This window comes from Cervus elaphus, chromosome 5, assembly GCF_910594005.1.
Source record: "Cervus elaphus chromosome 5, mCerEla1.1, whole genome shotgun sequence".
Lineage (NCBI taxonomy): Eukaryota > Metazoa > Chordata > Mammalia > Artiodactyla > Cervidae > Cervus > Cervus elaphus.
The window spans coordinates 14,776,351-14,797,031 of NC_057819.1; the positions used below are offsets into that span (position 1 = coordinate 14,776,351).

At 53.6% G+C, this 20,681-nt stretch overlaps 2 protein-coding genes across 5 annotated transcripts in view; one reads left to right on the forward strand and one right to left on the reverse strand.

Moving 5' to 3' along the window:
* TESC (tescalcin) overlaps positions 1-6,182 on the reverse strand; it is a 60,707-nt gene extending 54,525 nt beyond the window's left edge. The window contains exon 1 of one of the 3 annotated variants that reach the window (XM_043901775.1): positions 5,928-6,144. In XM_043901775.1, coding sequence (XP_043757710.1) covers positions 5,928-5,985 — 58 coding nt within the window. In that variant the 5' untranslated portion in view covers positions 5,986-6,144. Of the gene's footprint in view, positions 1-5,415; positions 5,557-5,927 lie in introns of those variants that run through there. The other 2 variants (XM_043901774.1, XM_043901772.1) reach the window with 2 other exon arrangements.
* A 6,701-nt stretch (positions 6,183-12,883) lies between these two features.
* LOC122693859 (protein LSM14 homolog A-like) lies at positions 12,884-15,171 on the forward strand. Of its 2 annotated transcripts, XM_043901777.1 has the most exons (2): positions 12,884-13,571; positions 13,749-15,171. In XM_043901777.1, the coding sequence occupies exons 1-2, from the start codon at positions 13,034-13,036 to the stop codon at positions 14,423-14,425; spliced, it is 1,215 nt and encodes a 404-aa protein (XP_043757712.1). In that variant the 5' UTR covers positions 12,884-13,033; the 3' UTR covers positions 14,426-15,171. The 2 variants fall into 2 exon arrangements, with proteins under 2 accessions (XP_043757712.1, XP_043757711.1); XM_043901776.1 differs by having other exon boundaries at positions 12,884-15,171.
* Positions 15,172-20,681: the final 5,510 nt, after the last annotated feature.

Consider the following 20,681-nt stretch of genomic DNA (forward strand, 5'->3'; position numbering starts at 1 on the left):
GAGCTGCCACTGACCCAGGACGAGCGGGCCAGGGCAGGGGTGCTTGTGGGTGCCCAGGAATTAGTTCCCTTGTACCCAGCCCTTTCTTGCATGTTTCCACACTGTGAGCACCCGGGCTGGGCAGAGGTCTGGACACCCCTGCCTGACCAAGGGAGAGGAGGCTGCTGAGAGTTGGAGCCCCTCGGCCCTCCCTCGTGTGGTCTAGACCACTGCACCCAGGGCCCCTGAGAGCTCAGACGTCGGGGACCAGTCCTCCCAGACATGTCTGTTCCTCCCTCAGCAGGGAGCCACCCTTTTTCATTTTTCTAAAAAAAATTATTTAGTGCTCAATTTATCTTCACTTTCCTTTTGGGGTCTTATTTACGTACAGTGGACTGCATTGTCACTGTTTTAAGGATCTCATGAAAGCTGAGGGTGTCTCCCAGGGCTCCCTGGACACAATTCTGCACCCCATTTTATGGGGTTCAGAGACTCCTCAAGGATTCCAAGTTAAAACCATAGTCTAGGACTTCCCTGGTGGCTCAGTAGTAAAGAATCCGCCTGCCAATGCAGCAGACACAGGTACGATCCCTGGTCCAGGAAAATCCCACATGGTGTAGAGCAACTAAGCCCACGTGCCATGACTATTGAGCCTGTGCTCAAGAGCTTGGGAGCCAAAACACTGAAGTCTGAGAGCCCTAGGGCCCATGCTCTGCAACAAGAGAAGTCGCCACAGTGAGAAGCCTGTGCATCACAACTAAAGAAAAAGCCCACAGAGCAACGAGGACTCTGCCCAGCCAAAAATAAATGAAATAAATACACTATTTTTTTTTTTTAATGAAAACAAACTAAAATCTACCCCGGAGAAAATGGAAAGGAAGCTGGGTGCATCTTGTTTGGCCATTTAGCTTCACAAGCCTTGATGACAACAGGAAGAACACAGTGGTACCCGCTGGCCTGCCCTTACCCCTCAAGGCCCCTTCAGGAGGGCAGAGGAGGAGTCTCTTGCACGGGAGGTGGTAAAGGGGCTGAGGCCACAGCCTGGGGCTGCTTGAAGGCTTTATAACCCAGGAGTATCGCCCAGTAGAGACATTCCAGTGGAAAATGTATTATGTCACTCCTAGAAGCCAGCCCAGGCCACACAGGACTCCCTCATCTCTGGCTCCCTCCCCAAAGGATGAGGTCCGGGGGTCAGACCAGAAACTGAATCCTGCCTCTGCTTCTCAGTGGCCTGTGGCCCTGGTCTGTCACGTCCTCTCCTCGGCCTCGACTTGCCCATCTACGGAACGGGGAGGCCAAAGCATCCCTGGGAGGATTCCGTGAGCCACCGCGGGGGAACATCCCGGCTCAGCCCGGTGTCTGGCAGATGACGGGCGCCTGATAAACACTAGCTCCAACCATCATGAGGTCTGAACTCCCAATCTGAGAGATTGTTTTTTCTTCTTCCTTCCTTCTGGCAGCTTCTTGGCATCTACATAGACATGCCTGTGGAGCTGTTTTGGAGCCTGAAGGAAAAAAAAAAACACAACAGACCCTTCCACCTTTCCCAGAAGCCTACTCTTACTGTTTCCTTTCCAACTCCAGGAGCAGACACCAGGCGGGGGGACGGGAAGCGGGGCCACCTCCACGCCAGCTCCAGGTGGTGATGGGGGACACACTCCAGTGAGTGTCTCCTAAGGAGCTTTTCCTCCCGTCCAGGGCCCATGTCACACCCCGGACACACACGCTGGGCTTGACCCCACAACTGCCGTGGAGAAAGGCAAGCTCACCACTCAGACACACAACCAGGACGCCTTTGCTGGGGTTTTTTAATAGGAATGTTAACCATCTAGGTAGTTGGCTTTGCTGGCACAGCAAAGATGTTTGGGAATATTTGCTTGTGTTTTAAATCGATCGACGAGGCTCTTAGAGGAAAGAAGAGGTGGGTGTGCAGACTTGAGGATGCCCTCTGTGGGCGAGCTTGGGCTCAGGCCTATTTTTGGTGGGGCTGGCATGGCCTGGGCCGCTGCTGGGGTGGTGCTAGATTTTATACCGGACACACGCTCCTGGGCAATACTGCTTGGGTTATAAAGTCCTCAGGGCCCTCACCCCCTCAACGTGACCCTCTTGTGTTCCCAGTGAGCACAAAGGTGAACAAGACACATCCTCCTCACTCTCGGGGAGCTCCAAGTTTCGAGGGGGTGGCAGGTGACAAAGCTGACAATTACAACAGGCTGTGATGCTATTATGGGAGGCGGTGCAGGAGCTGCGGGAGTGCTGGGGACTGGCATTTAACACACCAAGGTTGGAAGGAGGGTAGCCAGGGAAGGCTCTCTGGAAGGAAACAATAGCTGAGCTGAGCTCTGAACTAACAGCATGAGTTTCATAAGGAGATGAGGAGAAGAGGAGCCAGGCTCCATCTTCTCCTGGGTGAGGGTTACTGCCACAAGCAAATGCCAAATTACCTGAAATGGAAAGAGTGCTCCGGGCCACGAGGAACAGATTGTGCAAAGGCCTGGAGGTGAGAAAAACGTATGGCAGCCTGTTCCTACCCTTTCTGGGTTCCTAGAAATCTGCAAGGCGATGAAACACAGTGAAAGCACAGTAGTGGCAGGACAGTGAACCCCAGGGACGCTGGGATCCCCTACTCCTCTGCTATGCACTGTGGGATGGCAGGCAAGTTGCTTGAGCCCTCTGAGCCTCGGTTTCCTCATCTGAAATGGCCACAGCACCACCTTCCCTGGAGGATTACTATGAGGATTCCTTGAGGGTGCATGCAAAGGGGTCAGGCTGATTCTTCCAATCAGGGACCATCTTGGTGCTCAGAGAGGCAGGGGGAACCTAGCAACCCCGTGGGAACCGCCTGTCCTCTGGCTGCCCTGGTCTGAGACTCTGCTCCCGTCTCAGGACCCAGCCTGCAGGATCCTGGGAGCTGATGTCCCCACACCAAGTCAGGCATCGCCACACATACATACATCATCTGGTTCAGTCTACACCTCCACCCCAGGATCCAGGTGGGTGCACTAACACTCGAAGAGGTAAAACAACTTGCTTAAGGTCACACAGCTCTGAAAAAGTGGGACCAAGACTTAACTCTTACTTGTGGCTCAGAGAGACCAGGATCTTATCAATGTTTTTAAAGCAAGGCTGAGACTATTAAATACTTGTGCTTGTTCTAAATGCATGCGTAGTCACTCAGTAGTGTCTCTCTGTGACCTCATGGACTGTAGCCTGCTAGGCTCCTTTGTCCATGGAATTCCCCAGGCAAGAATACTGAAGTAGGTTGTCATGCCCTCTTCCAGGGAATCTTCCCAAACCCAAGGATTGAACCCAAGTCTCCCGAGTCTTCTACACTGGCAGGCGGATTCTTTACCACTGTGCCACCTGGCAAGCTGCTTGTTCTAAATACTTTGCATACATCTCTCATTTAATCCTTCCTAACAGCTCAGAAGAAGGTATGACTTCTATCCTGACTTCACAGTGCATGAAACTGAGGCACTCAGGGCATGAATGACTTGCCGAAGGTCACATACCTAGCAAGACACCTTAGATCAGGCCCCTGGCCCAACTTGAGCCCTATGTCCATGTCCTCATCTCAAACAAACCTCACTCATTGTCTTCACTCTGTTCTTGTCAAAGGACCTTTGCATTTGCTGTGCCCTCTGCCCCCAATGCATTTCCCACTGGTCTTCACACAGCTTTCTCCTTCTTATTTGGGTCTGTTCCATTATCACCTCCTCTGAGAAGCCCTCCAGGTTGACCCTAAAGAAACGTTTCCTTGCCCCATCCCAGCTCTCATGCCATTGGGTTGTATCTTCTTCCCAGAACTACGGGTTGATTTGTTCATACTGTGCGTCTCCCCTCTGCAATATCAGTCTCTCGGGTCCGAATGGGTAAAAGAGCTCAGACCATGCAAACCCTAGGGGAGCTTTCCACCTACTTAAAGTTAAGATAACAGAAGGCAGGCGTTCATCCATCCCTCTAGTCTGATTTCAGAAACCTCTTCCCAGCTCTCTTCTGTCTCCCCTCTCTCTTTGGAGTGTGAAATCCGAGTTCTGAGCAGCAAGAAGGGAAGCCATATCTGGGAAAGCAACAGAGCATGGAATACTCAGCGTCTGTCATCCCTATAGGAGGCTGGACCCAGGAAACTGACAAGATTCCCAGCATGCTCTGCAGCCCCATCACCTGTCAAACTGCACAAGCAGATGGAATTCCCCCAGACTGCCTGGCGTGGGGGCTGCCTGAGAGACTACAGCCAGTAGAGCCCACACTTCCTGCAGAGATCCCAGCCTCAGAGAATCCCACTTCTGTCCATCCAGACTCCAGGCAGCCAGCGGGCACTCAAGAAATATAATAGAAACAGGGGAAGCCCAAGAAAGTCAGGTCATGGTCCTACCTCCTCTCTCACGGGAGCCTTGGGGCTGAACTAGACTTTGTAAAACTTTCTGAAGAAATAAATAGTCACACATGATTCAAAATGAAAATATAAAAAAGTTAATAGTGAAAGGCTCACTCCTCCTTTATCTCTCCTACCAAATCCCCTGGTAAGTATTCATTACTCTTCCTTGATGCAAATGAAACAGTTACAAAAATATACTCTTACTTCTCTTAAAAAAAAAAAAAGGGGGGGGTTCCATATTATGTATATGCACCACACTTTTTTTTCCCCTCCCCTAGAAGACAGCTTTATATTTGTACACAGGAAGGTGTCTGTATACATATCTGTGTATGTATGCACCTGTACACACACAGACACACACACACACAACTAATTAAGGGCTTTCTGTAATTTTCACCCAATTCTCCTGGAAAGAGGTATTTAGATTGGGGGTCAGGAGGGGTCATTTTTCAGCCCAGGCACAAATGGCTGGGCGGCTCCCTCCAGCGGATCAATCATGGACTCTGTCTGCCTTAAACTCCAAGCAGGCACCAGGGGCCTGCTGCCTGGAAATAACATCTCTGTCTCCCATTTTCATGACCATCTATAGTCTACCAGATACTAGCAGAAATCCCATGCTAGAAAGCAACGGAGACTCAGAGAGGTAAAGTGACTAGCCCAAGGTCACACAGCCAGGAAGTGGAGCTGGCAGGGATCACACACCATCTGCCCACTGTCAAAGCCAGTCTGCCCACTCACCTAGCCTTTCGTGGTCCTCAGTCCACACCCCCCTTCACAGCCCCGTAACAGAAACAGGGGGCCCAGAGGTCATGGTCCACGGTCAAGTTCCCAGCCCGGCAGGACTTGGGCGGTCAGGCGCTTCCGCCATCACTTCCCTGCGGTCAACTCGACCCGCAGCCCGGCCTCCCGTGCGCCCTGCCCGGGCGGACGCTGGGCGCGCAGCCTCTGCGGGGCCCTGGAGTCCGGGCGAGCTCGAGGAAGGTCGCCGGGCTCCCGCAAAGTGCTCCTCGGGCGCTGCCTCGCTTAATTCTCCCAGTTACCCATGGAGTCAGACCCACCTGAGCCCATTTCACAGACCGGAGGCGCAGAGACCCGCGCAGCCGCCAAAGGTCACGCAGCCCTGCTCGCACCCAGCTGCCGCCGATTTCAAAACTTTCCTCCCCGGCGCAACGCGAAGCCAACGACTTTCAGGTGCGGGACGCGCACAACAGCTGAGCGCGCCCAGGCACTCGCTCTCCCGGGAGCCTGCTCTGCCCCCGGAGGGGGGAGCCAGGACCCTGCTCCCTCCCGGGTCTGCAGTCGCAGGCGGGGCTTCCCGGCCAACTCCGAGGGCGCCGGGGCTCAGCGGCCCCGGCACTTACTCAGCATCGTCGCAGCCTGCAAAGCGGCCGGCGGGGAACCCATTTGAAGGAAGGGGAGACTGAGGCGCCCAGAGAGCCAGCTACTAGCTCAAGGTCACACAGCGCGGGGGTTCAGAGCCGAGCGGCCGGCCGTGGGCTGGGAGCCCCAGGGCCAGCCGGCCGGCGGTCCCCGCCCCCGTCCCCGCGCGCGCCCCCCGCGGGATACTCACAGCCGGTCTTGCCCTCCAGCTCCCGCACCTCCTCGGACGCGGAGTGGGCAGCGCCCATGGTGCCCGCGGCGGGGTGGGGGCCCCGGGGCGTTCGTCTGTCCCAGGCCCTGGGCTGGCGTCAGCTGCGCCGCGGCCGCACCGGCCTCGGGTCCAACGCCGGTCGGGACGCCAGGAACGGGTCTGAGCCGCGGGTTCCGCGTGGGGCGCGAGCGCAGCCTCTTATAGAGGCGGCGGGCGGAGCGCCACGGTCCTAGCGCGCGCCGGCTTCGCGCACGGCCGGGAGTGGGCAGCGCCCAGCCCCGGGCGGGGGACCCAGGTTCCTCAGCCCTCGCAGCAGCAGCCGTAATCATCCCTTCTGCACCCCTGCCGGCCCTGGGAAGAAGCAGGTGTGAGCAGGGTTGGGGTATACAGGTAGGAGGGATCAGAACAAACGGAGGTTCCACGCCCACGCCCGCCCCCACCCCGGTTCCACTACACCTCCTCCCAATTCTCAGAAAGGAAACTCCCTGGGAACAGTGAAGAAGGACAGCGTTAATTAGCTCTACGGTGAACAGCAATAAAGATAATATGATAATAATAATAGCAATTCAGCTTGAATGCACACGGAGGGGGTGCTCTGCTTAGCTTATTCCAGGAGAGCCCAACATGATGAAGTGGACACACCCACAGACAAGACTATCCGGTCCTAGTTGCTCAGCCTAGTAGCTTAGGACGGAGACCTTCTCAAACTTGAGGTTCAGGGACTCAGGCAGGGCCCAGGAGGCTGCATTTCAACCTGTCAGAGAATGCAGTCCTTCTGGGAGAAGTTCTGACTTAGGCCGGCTGTAGGGGGTTGGGTTCTGTTAACCAGGATGGGTGACCCCAGCCAGTCCCACCAGCTGTCTAACTGTGACTCCTTCTCCTTAAGATGGGGATGATAATAGTCATGAGAACCTCCATCAGAAGGGGCTTCCCTGGTGGCTCAGATGGTAAAGCGCCTGTCTGCAATGCAGGAGACCCGGATTCAAACCCTGGGTTGGGAATGTCCTCTGGAGAAGGAAATGGCAGCCCGCTCCAGTAGTTTTGCCTGGGAAATCCCATGGACAGAGGAGCCTGGTAGGCTACAGTCCGTGGGGTTGCAAAGAGTTGGACACGACTGAGCAACTCCACCACTTTCCATCAGAAGGGCCTGGGCTGGGACACAGTGCAAAGGCAGTCGCTGTGGAGTCACGTCCACTTTACAACAAAGCAACTGGTTCTCAGAAAGGTCACACAGCCAGGGCAGAAATTCAAAGTCAACATATTCCCTGTCTCAAGCCCAGACCACTGCGCTCCACGGTGCCTGGTGATGTGTTATTAGCATGTATTTGGGGGCTGTCCTGGGTGCCAGGCTCCGTTGATAGTGCTGGCTGGGGGAGACTTCAGCAGGCCCACTTATGTCTATGTCACAGGAGGCTGGGGAGGGGGTGCTGAGAACCAACTGCTCATACCTGCAGACCACAGGTCCAAGTTGAGGGTCACAGCCCTTTCAGAGTAGAGGAGCTGTTCAGAGTCACCAAGGAGCTTCCTGAAACCTACCAGAGCAGGGAATCAGCCCCCTCCTGGTTGAAAATCCCCTTCACACTCTTGTTACTCACAGAGCAGGGGCTGCACCTGGAATGCGAATTTGCAAAAGCTCGGCAGGGCTGACACCTCGCCAAGCTGGGGAAATGTTGGCTGCCGGGCATTAGCTGGTCCAAGCAAACTGGAAAGTCGCCTGGGAGGCTGCACTTCAGGTCAGAAGGAATCCAGAAACCCAGGCTGTCCTCTGGAACAGGAAAGGGGTCCCGGGGACCCTTGGGAATTACCCAAAGCTGCCGGACACAAGTTTTGTTCTGACTTAAAATATTTGTTCCTGGAACTTTATTCTATTAAATTATCCAGTGATTACATGCTGGGGCTTTTTGCTGGGGAGAGAGAAAACGATGTTCTCATGCATCTCCTCCCCTTGGCACGGCTGCTCTCAGAGCTGGTACAGTGCAGCTGGGTGGGGGTGAAAGCCCTGGAACAGTGCCCAGGGGCAGGGAGGGTCACCTGGCTTTGCTCTGGCCCTTGGGTGATCGCCCAGAGACCCCCCAGTGTATGGGGTGAAGGGAGGTGGTCTTTATTCCATCACCCATCTACACGGTCAACTTCATCTCAAGGCCTGCTGGCCACTGTCAGCTCCTAGACAAGCATTTGTGCTGGTCCCTTCTGCCTGAAACTCCCCTCCCTTCCCTCCTCCCATGGCAGGGGCTCCTGGATCTCAGTATAAACCTCACCTCCTTGGAGAGTCCTTCTCAGGGCCCCCATCCACTGTTCTGGGTTCACTGCCAAACATGCCACCTTCACCAGCCAGCAGGAGCTGGGAGGCTGGGCTGTGATGACCATGGGAAATTTATTCCTGATGGCAGGGCTTGGAGGAGTCAAGAACTCCAGGCACCAGGGAGGCACATTGTGCAGGTTTACTTGTTCATTCATTTATTCACTGCCTGTTTATCCAGGGCCTGCTGTGTATAGGGGCCTGCGTGGGTCCTGGAGCCACAACCAGGAATAAGTGGGAGCCTCACGTCTGCTCCTGAGAGTCCTGAAGGAGTGGGAGACAGACAGACAGGAGGTGACAATGCAGCGGGGTAAACAAGGCCCCTGGAGATCGGGATTGATCCAACCAGAATGGCCCCTGGATAGATTCTGTAATACCCTAAGCTGAGCTTTGGGGGGTCTGTGACTGTCCCTAACTGTGCTCCCAAAGGGACACGTCAGAGGCACACCTGGCTGGACAGGTTTGGGGACCCTGCGGTCACCCACCCTCTGCCTGGGCTTTGCCTTGCTCTCTGGCAGTGATGCCCACACACTGCAGGCTCTCTGCACAGAAGCCTGCGGTCACTGCTCTAGGACGTCAGGCCTTTAATTCAATCCAGCTAATGGCGTCAGAGCATCCAGGAGGCCTGGAGTGCTGCATGGGGTCTGGCTGGGCTGACTGGATCTGTTGTCTGGAGCCCTGCAAGTGGGGGGCGCCCCCTGTGGGGACCTTTATCCTCCCCCTCACTCAGCGTGACCTTCTTCGGAGGGCCAGGAAAACACTTTGGTCACCAGGCAACTGCCTCTCTTCTCCCAGAGGAGCTGATTAAAAACAGCGGTGGCGGTGAGAACAGCTGGTACCTGTGAGCCCGCGGAGGGCAGCCGAGCCCAGAGATGGCGAGGGCCGTCCTCGTTCGTGTAAGTGAAGCAGACCATCAAACCACTCGTGGGCAGGTGGCTTTGCTTCCCTGGGCCTCGGCTTCCCATCTGTAGAGTGGGATAATAATGGTGCCATCTTATGATGCTTGCCTGGATTCATACATGTGAGGAGTGCCTGACACAGGAAGTGCCATCCAGCAGGGTGCCCGTGAACAGGCTCTGAGGAGGCAGAGGGGAAGCTCTACTTTACAACCTTGTTGATTTCCCTCATGGATAAATACTCCCACCACGGTGGATTTCAAGCTACCAGTAATTGAACAATGGGCTTGCAAAACTCTTGGATGTCTAATCATTTATTCTCACAAGCTGGTCTGAGATAACTTGGTACACCACTACACAGTCGGCTGTTGTTATGACTCATATGTTCATCTGTCCGTTCATTCATTCATCCACCCATTCATTCATTCACTACTGAGTGCTGGGGATTCCGATACTAGAGCGAGGTCATTGGTCTCTGAGGCTGGAAGGAAAGAGATAGGAACAGATCATCACTGGTGGGTATCCAATACATGCCCATTTTATTGATGGGAAAACCAGGGTGTTCAGCATGGGTGGTAAACACCCATATATATGAGCACATATATGAAGCTGTGTAAACGGCAATTCCTATAATTCACCTGTACTGCCCTCCTGTCCCTCTCGTCACTTAACTTGGGGGATCTCCCAAAGCTTGGCAATGTTCTGGGAGCAACAAATCACTTTTCTTAACTTGGGGACCACTGACCCTAGGAAAGCTATGGGGATTCCAAGAGCCATCTTGCCAGGCCTTTGACTTAGAGAACACCACACCTAAGTCACTTCAAACAAGGAAGGAAGTCATGCTCTCATAAAATACATCCAGGGAAGGAAACCCCAGAAATGGCTACAGCAGCATCTCGACTCTGAAACAAGTGTCTTCTTACCCTCATTTAAGCCCCTTACGCTGGTCTGGGCCTCTCGGTTTCAGTGTGAATGGAATGAGAGAAGAATCAACCCCAATTTGCATTTTGAATTAAACTTGTCCTTTTGATTATCTTTTAAACAATTCTTTCTCACCCAAGGCACCTTAATCTTTGAAGCTAACCTTGGATGACAGTGCCCTGTAGGAGATGGATTCAGATCTGAGTTGCATCCAGACTCTGCCACTCCCCAGGTAGAGTGTGGCCTTGGGTTGGTTCCTTAGCAGCACTGAACCTTGATGTCCTCATCTGTATAATGGGTCCACAATCCCATCTCTATAAATAGGACTCAGCAAGGGTGTTTCATGGCTAGGAGGTGACAGGACTGGGGGTGGATGCTGAGCAGGCCACCCTGGCGACCATGAACTTGACCAGCCGGGCAGTACCACTGGCTGGGATCCTACCACCTGGCTCGTCTTAGCACCTCCTCAGCCAAGGGGAGGGTGTGGGGGCAGGCACAGACATCCCTTCCCTCTCTCCCTCCATCCCCTCACTCCTGGGGTGGCTGAAAGTACCCGCCTGAGTGCCCGGGAGGCAGGGTGATAAATATATGCTGGGGTGCAGAGCCGGGTGCAGTCGATAATTTGGGGCTGATTTGGGACAGGATGGAGCAGGTACCTCCCATCTGGGCCAGACGGAGGGCAGAGACAGGCCGGGGCGGGCGGGGTTGAAGGTGGAGGTGAGAGGTGGGCCCAGGTGCCCCGCCCCGCGTGCCCCTCCCCAGGCTGTGCTGACTTGGCAGCACCCTGGGCGCTCCCGCTGACTGGGCACGCTTCCCAGATGTCCACCCGGCAGTGTCCTCAGGCTGCGGCAGCAGGGACGGGAACCGCATCCAGCTCTACCCTTCGTGGAGAACGATGACGTGGATGTGAAGCAGAGACAGGCGGCTCCCCGGCTGTCCTTTTGAGACTCCTTAAGCAGAGGAGGCATCCCCTCTGCCTGAGAGACTCCAGGGTGGCGTCAGGGATGGCTGGGAGAGAAAGGTGCTCTGGGTTCCTCGCTGCATGTAGTAGAGGCAGGTGAAAATCCTGGGCAGGGTTGAGTGTTCTGACCTGGCCTAGGGGCTGCTGCGTGAAGAAATGCCGAGAGAAGGAGCCCCTCCTCCTTCTCCTACAACAGAGGGAGCCAAGTTGCGAGGGGCTCCAGGAGGGATCAAAAGGCCCCTGGAATTGACTAGCTCGACCCTTTCATTTTCACCAGGGAGGAAGCTCAGAGAGGTCAAGGTCACTGGGGTCTAAGGTCCAAAGAGGGAGGGCGTGCAGAGAGGACCACGGGCCTCAGGCCCAACCTCCAGATGTCACAGAGTGAGGGGAGGCCTGGGGATCCTGGGGAGGGGGCGGCCAGCGCCGACAGCAGGGAACTCACCTCCGTGGAGCCCCTGGGCTTGCCGGTCAGCAGAACAGGAGAGCAAGTGCTGGGCGGGGGTCCAGGAGAGGGGCTTCTGGAAAAAGCCATCCTTCCTGGGAGAACTTGGTCACCCTGAGGCCAGGGCAGACAGCACTGGGGCTGCCCCGAAACCTGCGGGGGGCTCAGATACAACTGTGTGCACTCGGGGCTGAGGAGCCAGGACCCTCCACGGGCTTAGGGTGAGGCCTGGGGGGTTGACTGACAACAGAAGCCCCCTCCCCCATCTCTGTCTTCACGCTCTACAGACTGAGCCTTTATTTCCTCTTCAAGAAGGTGCAGTCAGAGGACGCATTGCTTTAGATCGTCTTCTTGACATTCAAAAGTCAAGAGCAGAATTTTCTTGAGATGCAGAGATACAGATTTAGAAACAGCAATGCGAGGCTACAGTCCCTCTGAGGAGGACTTGGGACCTGCAGGGCGGCCCTGGCTGCTGGGGATCGGGCAGCCAAGAGACCAGGTGCAGGATGAACCGGCGCAGCGTCCTCAGATGCGGCCGCACCTCTGAACCACCAGTGTGCGTGCGTGTTTAGTTGCTTAGTCGTGTCCGACTCTTTTGCAATCCCGTGGGCTGTAGCCCGCCAGGTTCCTCTGTCCATGGGATTTCCCAGGCAAGAATACTGAAGTAGGTAGCCATTTCCTCTTCCAGGGGATCTTCCTGACCCAGGAATCGAACCTACATCTCCTACAAGGGAGGCTGGGTTCTTCACCCAGCCACGAGGCAAGTGTTGAAAACCCTCAATGCTCAAGCCACACCCCAGATCCCAATTAAAGCAGGCTGGGGGTGGGGATCTGAAATTTAATCCCCCAGGTGATTCCAAGATATTACCAAGCTCCAGGCGCACTGTCTCCATCCTGGCTGTGGTGACAAACAGCTGGGGAGGTTATAGCCTGCAGTCAGCATCCCTGGGGTGGGGGCAGGGGTGCCCAGGTGTTGGTGTTTTTATAAAGGGTGGAGTACGATGAAGCAAATGGACAGGGCGGTGTGACTCCTGGGCCACCTGGTGCACAGTGTTTTCTTGGAGAGTCCTGGTAGCACGACCTTCGGCTGAGACCCGTCGCTTGGCAGCTGTGCGGAAAGACGCAGCTCATTAACTCCACGTCCAGAGATGAGAGCCTTGAGGGCTGTAACACCAGTGCACCCAGGGACGGCTCACAGGTGGCACTGTGTTAGCCCTTCTTCAGGGCCAGTCACCTAACCTCCGCCTCTTTAAACCCAGGGAGCATCTGGGGCCTCCCAGGGAGAGCCTCTCTCTGTAGGGACAGTTCTGGTTAGGGAAGCCTCAGGAACTTGGGGAGAACATCAGGGTGCCCTCAGGCAAGTCCTCTCTGGCTTCAGTGATTCCTTTGTTTTTTAAAAAGACTGACTCGGAGGGCGGGAGGCTGGGGGAGGGTAGCGGAGCCGGCGCCGCCGCCATGTTGGGTCTGAGGCGGCTGCTGTAGGCGCCGACGGAGCAAGTGGGCGAGCGGAGCGGCCACAGCGGCGTGGGATCTGCCTCTCTGCGAGCGGCCGGGAGCGGCGGCGCCATGAGCGGGGGCACCCCTTACATCGGCAGCAAGATCAGCCTTATCTCCAAGGCGGAGATCCGCTACGAGGGCATCCTCTACACTATCGACACCGAGAACTCTACCGTAGCTCTCGCCAAAGTTCGGTCCTTTGGTACAGAAGACAGACCAACAGATCGTCCAATACCACCTCGAGATGAAGTCTTTGAATACATAATATTCCGTGGGAGTGATATTAAAGACCTTACTGTTTGTGAGCCACCAAAACCACAATGTTCTTTGCCTCAGGACCCAGCTATTGTTCAGTCTTCACTAGGTTCATCTACTTCTTCATTCCAGTCGGTGGGCTCCTATGGACCTTTTGGCAGGATGCTGACGTACAGTCAGTTCAGTCCAAGTTCATTAGTTGGGCAGCAGTTTGGGGCTGTTGGTGTTGCCGGAAGCTCCTTGACATCCTTTGGAACAGAAGCATCAAGCAGCAGTGCCCTCTCCCAAAGTAGTGCGGTTGGTTCTGCCTTTACACAGGATACAAGAGCTCTAAAAACACAGCTATCTCAAGGTCGTTCAAGCCCTCAGTTAGACCCTTTGAGAAAAAGCCCAACCATGGAACAAGCAGTACAGACCGCCTCGGCCCACTTACCTGCTCCAGCACCTGTTGGGAGAAGGAGCCCTGTATCAACCAGGCCTTTACCATCTACCAGCCAAAAACCAATAGAGAATCAAGAGCACAGGCGAGTTGAAGTACATAAAGTCTCAAGACCAGAAAATGAGCAACTCAGAAATGATAGCAAGAGACAAATAGTTCCAGGTGCTCCTTCAGCTCCAAGGAGAGGGCGTGGGGGTCATCGAGGTGGCAGAGGAAGATTTGGTATTCGACGAGATGGTCCAATGAAATTTGAGAAAGACTTTGACTTTGAAAGTGCAAATGCACAATTTAACAAGGAGGAAATCGACAGAGAGTTTCATAATAAACTTAAATTGAAAGAAGATAAACTTGAGAAACAGGAGAAGCCTGTCAATGGTGAAGATAAAGGAGACTCAGGAGTTGATACCCAAAACAGTGAAGGAAATGCAGACGAAGAAGATCCACTTGGACCTAATTGCTATTATGACAAAACTAAATCCTTCTTTGATAATATTTCTTGTGATGATAATAGAGAACGGAGACCAACCTGGGCTGAAGAGAGAAGATTAAATGCAGAAACATTTGGAATCCCGCTTCGTCCAAACCGTGGCCGTGGAGGGTACAGAGGCAGAGGGGGTCTTGGTTTCCGTGGTGGCCGAGGACGTGGTAGTGGCCGAGGTGGTACCTTCACCACTCCTCGAGGATTTCGTGGTGGATTCAGAGGAGGCCGTGGGGGCAGGGAGTTTGCAGATTTTGAGTATAGGAAAGACAACAAAGTTGCTGCATAGTCTACAAACAAGTCTTTAACAATAGATGGATTTCTAGTTCTTCATGGTCCTGATAATTGGTTTCAGTCTTTGAGAAGAATGAAGAAGTGAATTTGCTGTATATTTGTCACCAGCACTGGGTTTTTGTTTGTTTGTTTTTCTGCTTAATTTCAGAGATACAATGCAGTTACTTTTGGGGGTGGGGGGAAGGCTCATCTTAAAAAATGAGCATTAATTATATTTGGAATAGCAGAAGGTTAAGTAATTTCTTATGTATAGTTAAACTAAAGCAGTACTCCAGTGAAACTTATAAGTATTTTTTCATCACTGAAAGGATTTTTCTTATCACTAAATTGTATTTGGCAATTCCTGCAAGTTGCCTGCAGATAGGGCCGTGATACTGTGTTTTGAGCCACAGAAGGGTGTGTGTGTGTGTGTGTGTGTGTGTCTGTCTGTCTGTCTGTCTGTCTATATCTTTTCTTTCCTTTTTTCTTTTTTTTCTTTCTTTTTTTTTTTGGAAATCCTGTAATATCCCTTTTGAGGTAGCTTATTTTGTCAATTAATTAGGGTGCTGGATGGTAGAGAATTTTGTCAGTAAACTATGTATACACAGTAAATACTGTTTCTTAGGCAAAGGTAACTTTTTTATATAGTTGTAAAATTCCATTATATCCCATTGCCAAAGAAACATTAAGAACTTTGTATAGCTGTATAAAATGCAACTAATTTTTTAAAGAATAAACATTTTAAAGTCAGCAAAAAAAAAAAAAAAAAAAGACTGACTCACCCTTTGCCCCTCCTTGAAGGCCGAGGGTGAATGCTTGGGGCTCTCTGAGGGTCAGGTGCAATGAGTTTTTAAAAGATGGTTTCTCCAGCCCCTCCTAGATGTTAGAAGACAAAAACTGAACCTTAGAAAGGGGGAAACTGAGGCTTGGGGTGGGGGCTAAGTTTTGGGGAGCCAGGGTGCAAGGTCAACAACACATGCACGATAACCCCCAAAGATCCCCCAGTGGACATAAAGTATGAACCTTACAGTTTCATGCACATGGCCTGGTGCGGTAAATATGCAAAATGTATACAAGCAAACGTCCAGTAACATACCGCACAGGAGTGCCGTCAAGACATAGTTTTCAAGAGTATATTTTAAGTTGGAACTTCCCTTTTCTCTCTCCTCCCCTCTAGTACTTCCACTGAAAGCTCACAGCTGCTGGCGGGGAGCCATAGTTTAACCTCAGTTTGACTTAATCTTTGTACTTTCTCTCTACCCAGAATTTATGAACTTCAGAAAAAGTCAGCGGTTACCTGCTGGGGCTTGGAGCAAGTTCTGGACTGGAGTCCTCCTTTCCTTAAACAGCAGGAGTTCCCACACTCGGGTGTGAATGAGAATCCCACAGCAGTGGGCTGGGCTGGGGGCCTGGGGTGTGCCCGTGTTAGAGGCCCCTCAGGCATCACCCCTGAGGTGGGGGGGTGGAGGTGGGGGTGGCAGGATAGAGGCCCCTAAGCCCTCTTGCTGCCCAGGAAGCATCTAAATCCAAAGGGGCCAGGCACCACCCACCTCTCCCCTCTGCTGTCCATCCCCAGTCTACTAGTCTGGTGGCCAGCATGCAGCCAGCAGTGGGGTGGTGAGGTGGGAAAGTGACAGGTTAGATCGGCTTCTTGACATTCAAAAGTCAAGAACAAATCCCACCTTGGGAATCACCTGGCCCTGTTCCAACACCTTCATTGAATTCCCCAGGCTCAGCGCATCCCTCTGGGAGGTGGCGGGGGTGGGCAGTGAGGCTGTTCCAGCAGCTGTTACCCACCCCCCGCCCCTCAAGATGCTGCTGCTCTGCTCTGACGTCATCAGAAAACATCTCCCGTCAGGCCTGGGCAGCTATTCTTAGTCTGGAGAACACACCTCTGCCTGCTAGAAGTCTCTAGACTTGAGCAGGCTTTTTATAAATCACTCAGAAACTTGCAGCCTGCAGGGGGTGCTGGTTAAGTACTTCTTTCTTGTACGCAGGATGTTCGACCATCTCAGGGGTGGGCGCACCCAGCCCCCTCCCTCCCCCGGGAACCTTGCAGACAACGTCGTTACATCAGCAGTGATCACTTCCAGCGACTGAACTTGCACGAAGCCCTTCAGTACTAGCAGCAAACAGAGGGTGTGTTCTGTGTGTGGAGCTGCGTGTGAGTGATTTCAGGGGCAGGTACAGTGTGGTGATTATTACAGAGCCACTGGAAGACCTGGTTCAAATCCAGCCTGCTGGTCATGTGACCAAGAGGAGTTCACTTTGCGTGTCTTTGCCTCTGGGGACCCCGGACACTCACCATCGCGAGGGTGCTGGGATGCTGTGAAGGTGCTACTACTAATGCTGCTGCTCAGTTGTGTCTGACTCATTGTGACCCCACGGACTGTAGCCCGCCTGGCTTCTCTGGCCGTGGGATTTTCCAGGCAAGAATACTGGAGTGGGTAGCCATTTCCTACTCCAGGGGATCTTCCCTCCCCAGGGGATCGAACCCGAGTCTCCTGCATCTCCCTGCATTGGCAGGTGGATTCTTTATCACTAGTGCCACCTCGGAAGCCCAAAGTGAAGATGGCTAGACCTTAAACACCGAGTCTTGGAGCTAGGTGAGCCCTTGAGGGTCTGCTGATCCTGACGGGAAGATGAGTAGCACGCTCCATGGAGGTCCTCGTCTCTCTGCCAGCCCAGGGGAAACGGAGACCCTGCTGCAGGCTAAATGACCAGCCCATGCTAGGTAGTAACAGAAACTTCTCTGGAACTTGAGTCTGGTCCACTGCAAAGCAAGGTCCGTTATGACACTCTGCTGCCCCCTAGGGCCTGGGGGGAATCAGACACCATTGCGGGGCTCCCAGCCTCTCTGAACCTGTAACCAAAGGAAAATCAGCTCCACTCTGTCCCCTGGGGAAGCCATCCTCCTCCACCATGTGGTTCTTTCCCCCTCTGAGATCTGCAGTGGCCTGTCACTGAGCCTCAGTTTCTTCATCTGTAGAGTGGGTTGGTAATAACAGCATCCACGCTGCAGAGTAGACGAGGACTAAATGATGCGGCTTTTCTGAAGGCACAGTCCCCCGTCTTCTCCTCTTGGCCCTTGGGGGGCATCGTCAGCCTCCTGGATGAGGCAGCCCCCCAGCCCTCACCCCACAAGACCAACTGATCTCCGAGATGTGCTAAGGCTGGGAACACTCAGGTCTTCTCCCTGATCTCCTCACAGACCTCTGGGTGTCCTCTTCGGCTCAGATCCTCTAGGGATCCGTACTGTTCTGTTGTTAGGCTGTGTGACTGTCTCCCTCGATAGACACTGAGGCTTGGCGATGACCTCGCAGGAGCAGGTGTCCAGGAGGATCAGAATGATGCTGGTCTCCATCTGCTCCCTTCATCCCCAGCCCCACAGGCATTACGGAGCAATCTACCCAGCGTGGTGAGGCTCCATCTGGGGACTTGATCCAGGCATTTCCCACATTTTTTCACATCTGCGAGGGACACCACGCTTGCTGAACTCACTGCAGGGCCAGCACCTCCTGCCGGCTCCAGGAGGGAGAGCGGAGCAGAGAAAGCACAGTGACATGAGCCCCAGGGTCTCTTCCAGGCCCCTCCAGTCTGGTGGGTTCCAGTTATCAAGGGGGTTCCTCACTCCATTTCTGACCTGATGAAGGTTGAAACGTGAGTGAAAGAAGGGGTGAGCCCTTCATCCAACAATCAGGACTCAGCAGACCCCTCCTGAGACGGGAGGCAGTCCTCATTTCCTTGTCTGCACTTCCCTGACACAGGGTGGGACACCACACAGCTGGTTTCCTTCCTAAGACCCCTCTGATTCATCCTGTGAGACCACTGTCTCCTCTTCATGCTTCCCACAGCCACCGATGGGGAGATGGCAGGGCACTCCCAAAGCGCGGATGGTTCTATGCCCCAGGGAGACATAGCCTGTCCTGGTCCTTGGGGCTGTGGGGACAAGGAACTGAGTGCTGGTTCCCTGAGTCACTGGAGCCAAGGAAGGCCAGGTTTGCTCAGCAAACATGTCCCCAAAGAGAGTGGTTTGGAAGCTACCGCCCCTCTCCTGTGACTTTTCCCAGCCTGTTGTGTTCTTGTGGAATTGTGGCAGGTTCCACAAGGCAGCGATGTGTGGCTGAAACCTCACCCCCGAGACCTGCCCATCCCTGGACTGCTAAGGGAGGGGTACTTTCATTTAAAATGAAAGGACCACAGAGAGGCAGTGTCTCCAGGCAAACAAGCAGGGCCCCGGCAGATGCGAGGTGGAGAGGAGGGCAGATCGCAGAGAGGACGGATCAGGAGGTGGAGTGGGTGTGGAGAAGTCTCCCTCGGCCTTCAATCTGCGCTGCTCAGCAAGAGAAACGACAGAAGTAGTAAAACAAGCCGGGAACAGATTTTGCTTTCTTCTGAGTCACCCAGGGAAGGAAAATGGAAAATTACCACTCTCTCTCTCTCTGTGGGAACACGAGTTATTCGGAGAGGACAGCGGAGCCTGGGGTGTGCGACCAGCTGGCAGGATCCCTGGGCCATCCTGCGTGGTGGCCGCTCCGTCCTGAGTGTCTCCGTGCGCCTGCTCTGTGTCTTCTCCTGGCAGGTCACACAGTGCTGGAGCTCAATGCGCTTCTAAGGCTAGGGGTACAGTTGGCCTTGGGGAGCTGTGCCTCCTGATTGGGGGTGACACGCTGGATGCACCTCGCCCAGACAGTGACACTTCGCAGAATCTGTCACTCTCAGAGCAAAACTACAAAACACATGCCCCAGCCCCCCTCACCCCAGAACCATCTGTTGGTCTCTGTTACCCCAGGACGATGCTGCTGGGAGGGAGACTTCTGCCTCCCCTCCCTCCAGTGGGGCTCACTGTGGGGAACCACAGCTTCACACATCAGACATGTGCACGTCAGCCCCGGAACCAGCCCTCTGTCCCCCCTCTCACCCCCACCCTCAAGCTCCAAGCAGTGGGCAAAGCAATCCAGAATCAGCAACCCATGATAAATGGTGCTTGGATGATTTCTAATTTAGAGAAAAGTTACATGGAAGACTTAATATGCAAGGAGGAAATTTAGCTGTTGATACATAACACACCCATATAAACGTGTGACCAAGTCACCATCTTGAGAAACCAAGGACTCAACAGGCAGGCCTCTAAACATCTTTGGCTGGCAGCTGCTAATCCCTTGAAAGGCAAAAAATGTTGAACGCACAAGGAAATCACACTTGCCAGGAGGTCACACAGTGTGTGCCCTGAGGCTACCCTTCTGACCTTCATTCACCAACTCCATCCACCTGTTCTCGCTGAAACTTTCTCACAGGGAACGTCACTGAAAGCCGTCGACATCTTTAATGGGAGGGTTGCCTTTTTTCTGCTTCTGGGAGAGCTGTTATTTTAGTTTGGGCTGCTTTAGCAAAAACACCAACAGACTGGGTGGCTTCAACAACAAACACTTACTGTTCTGGAGACGAGGAAGCCAAGGTGCCGGCAGATTTGGTGTCTGGTGAAGAGCACGTGTCCTGGTTCTGAGGTAGCAAGCTTCTTGCTGTGTCCTCATATGATGGAGGGGGTGAGGGAACAGTCTGAGGTCCCTTTTTATAAGGGTGCTAATTCTATCATGAGGGCTCCACCCTCATGACCTAATCACCTCCCAGAGGCCCTACCTCCTAAAACTCCCACCAAATGGAACATGTTAATTAACTACATCATGACCACGAACAAGGAGCTCCCCAGACCTACAGGTGTCTAGGGATGGACAGTTAACACCTGTGACATCACCCCATTACCTCACCATCACCCAGTCAGAGAACTGTGCACGAGCTGATCACAGACCCTGGGATGCCCCTGTGTCACCTGGCCTTCAAAAATGCTGTCTTGAACCCTATCAGAGAGTTTGGGGTTTGGGGGCGGTAGCTGTCCTGGAAGTCCTTGCTTGGCGCCTACAATAAACGCTGCACTTCCCTTCACCACCACCTGGTGGCAGTAGATGGGCTTTACTGCGCATAAGCCAGCAGACGATTTGGTTCAGTAACATGCACATGGGCAAAGCTGAAGTTTTGGGGAATGAAAACCCCAGAACCCAGAGGGATACAGGGAAACTTTTGGAAATGATGAGTCTTTTTATCACGGGGATTGTGGTGATGGGAACACAAGTGGATGCATATATCCAAACTCAGCAAATTGTGCACATGAATTATATGCAGTTTTTAGCATACCTGTTATAGACCTCAAAAAGGCTGGAGGAGTGAAAAGCAGCTTCCTTGCAAAAGTCTCTACCGCCTTGGAATAGGGTATC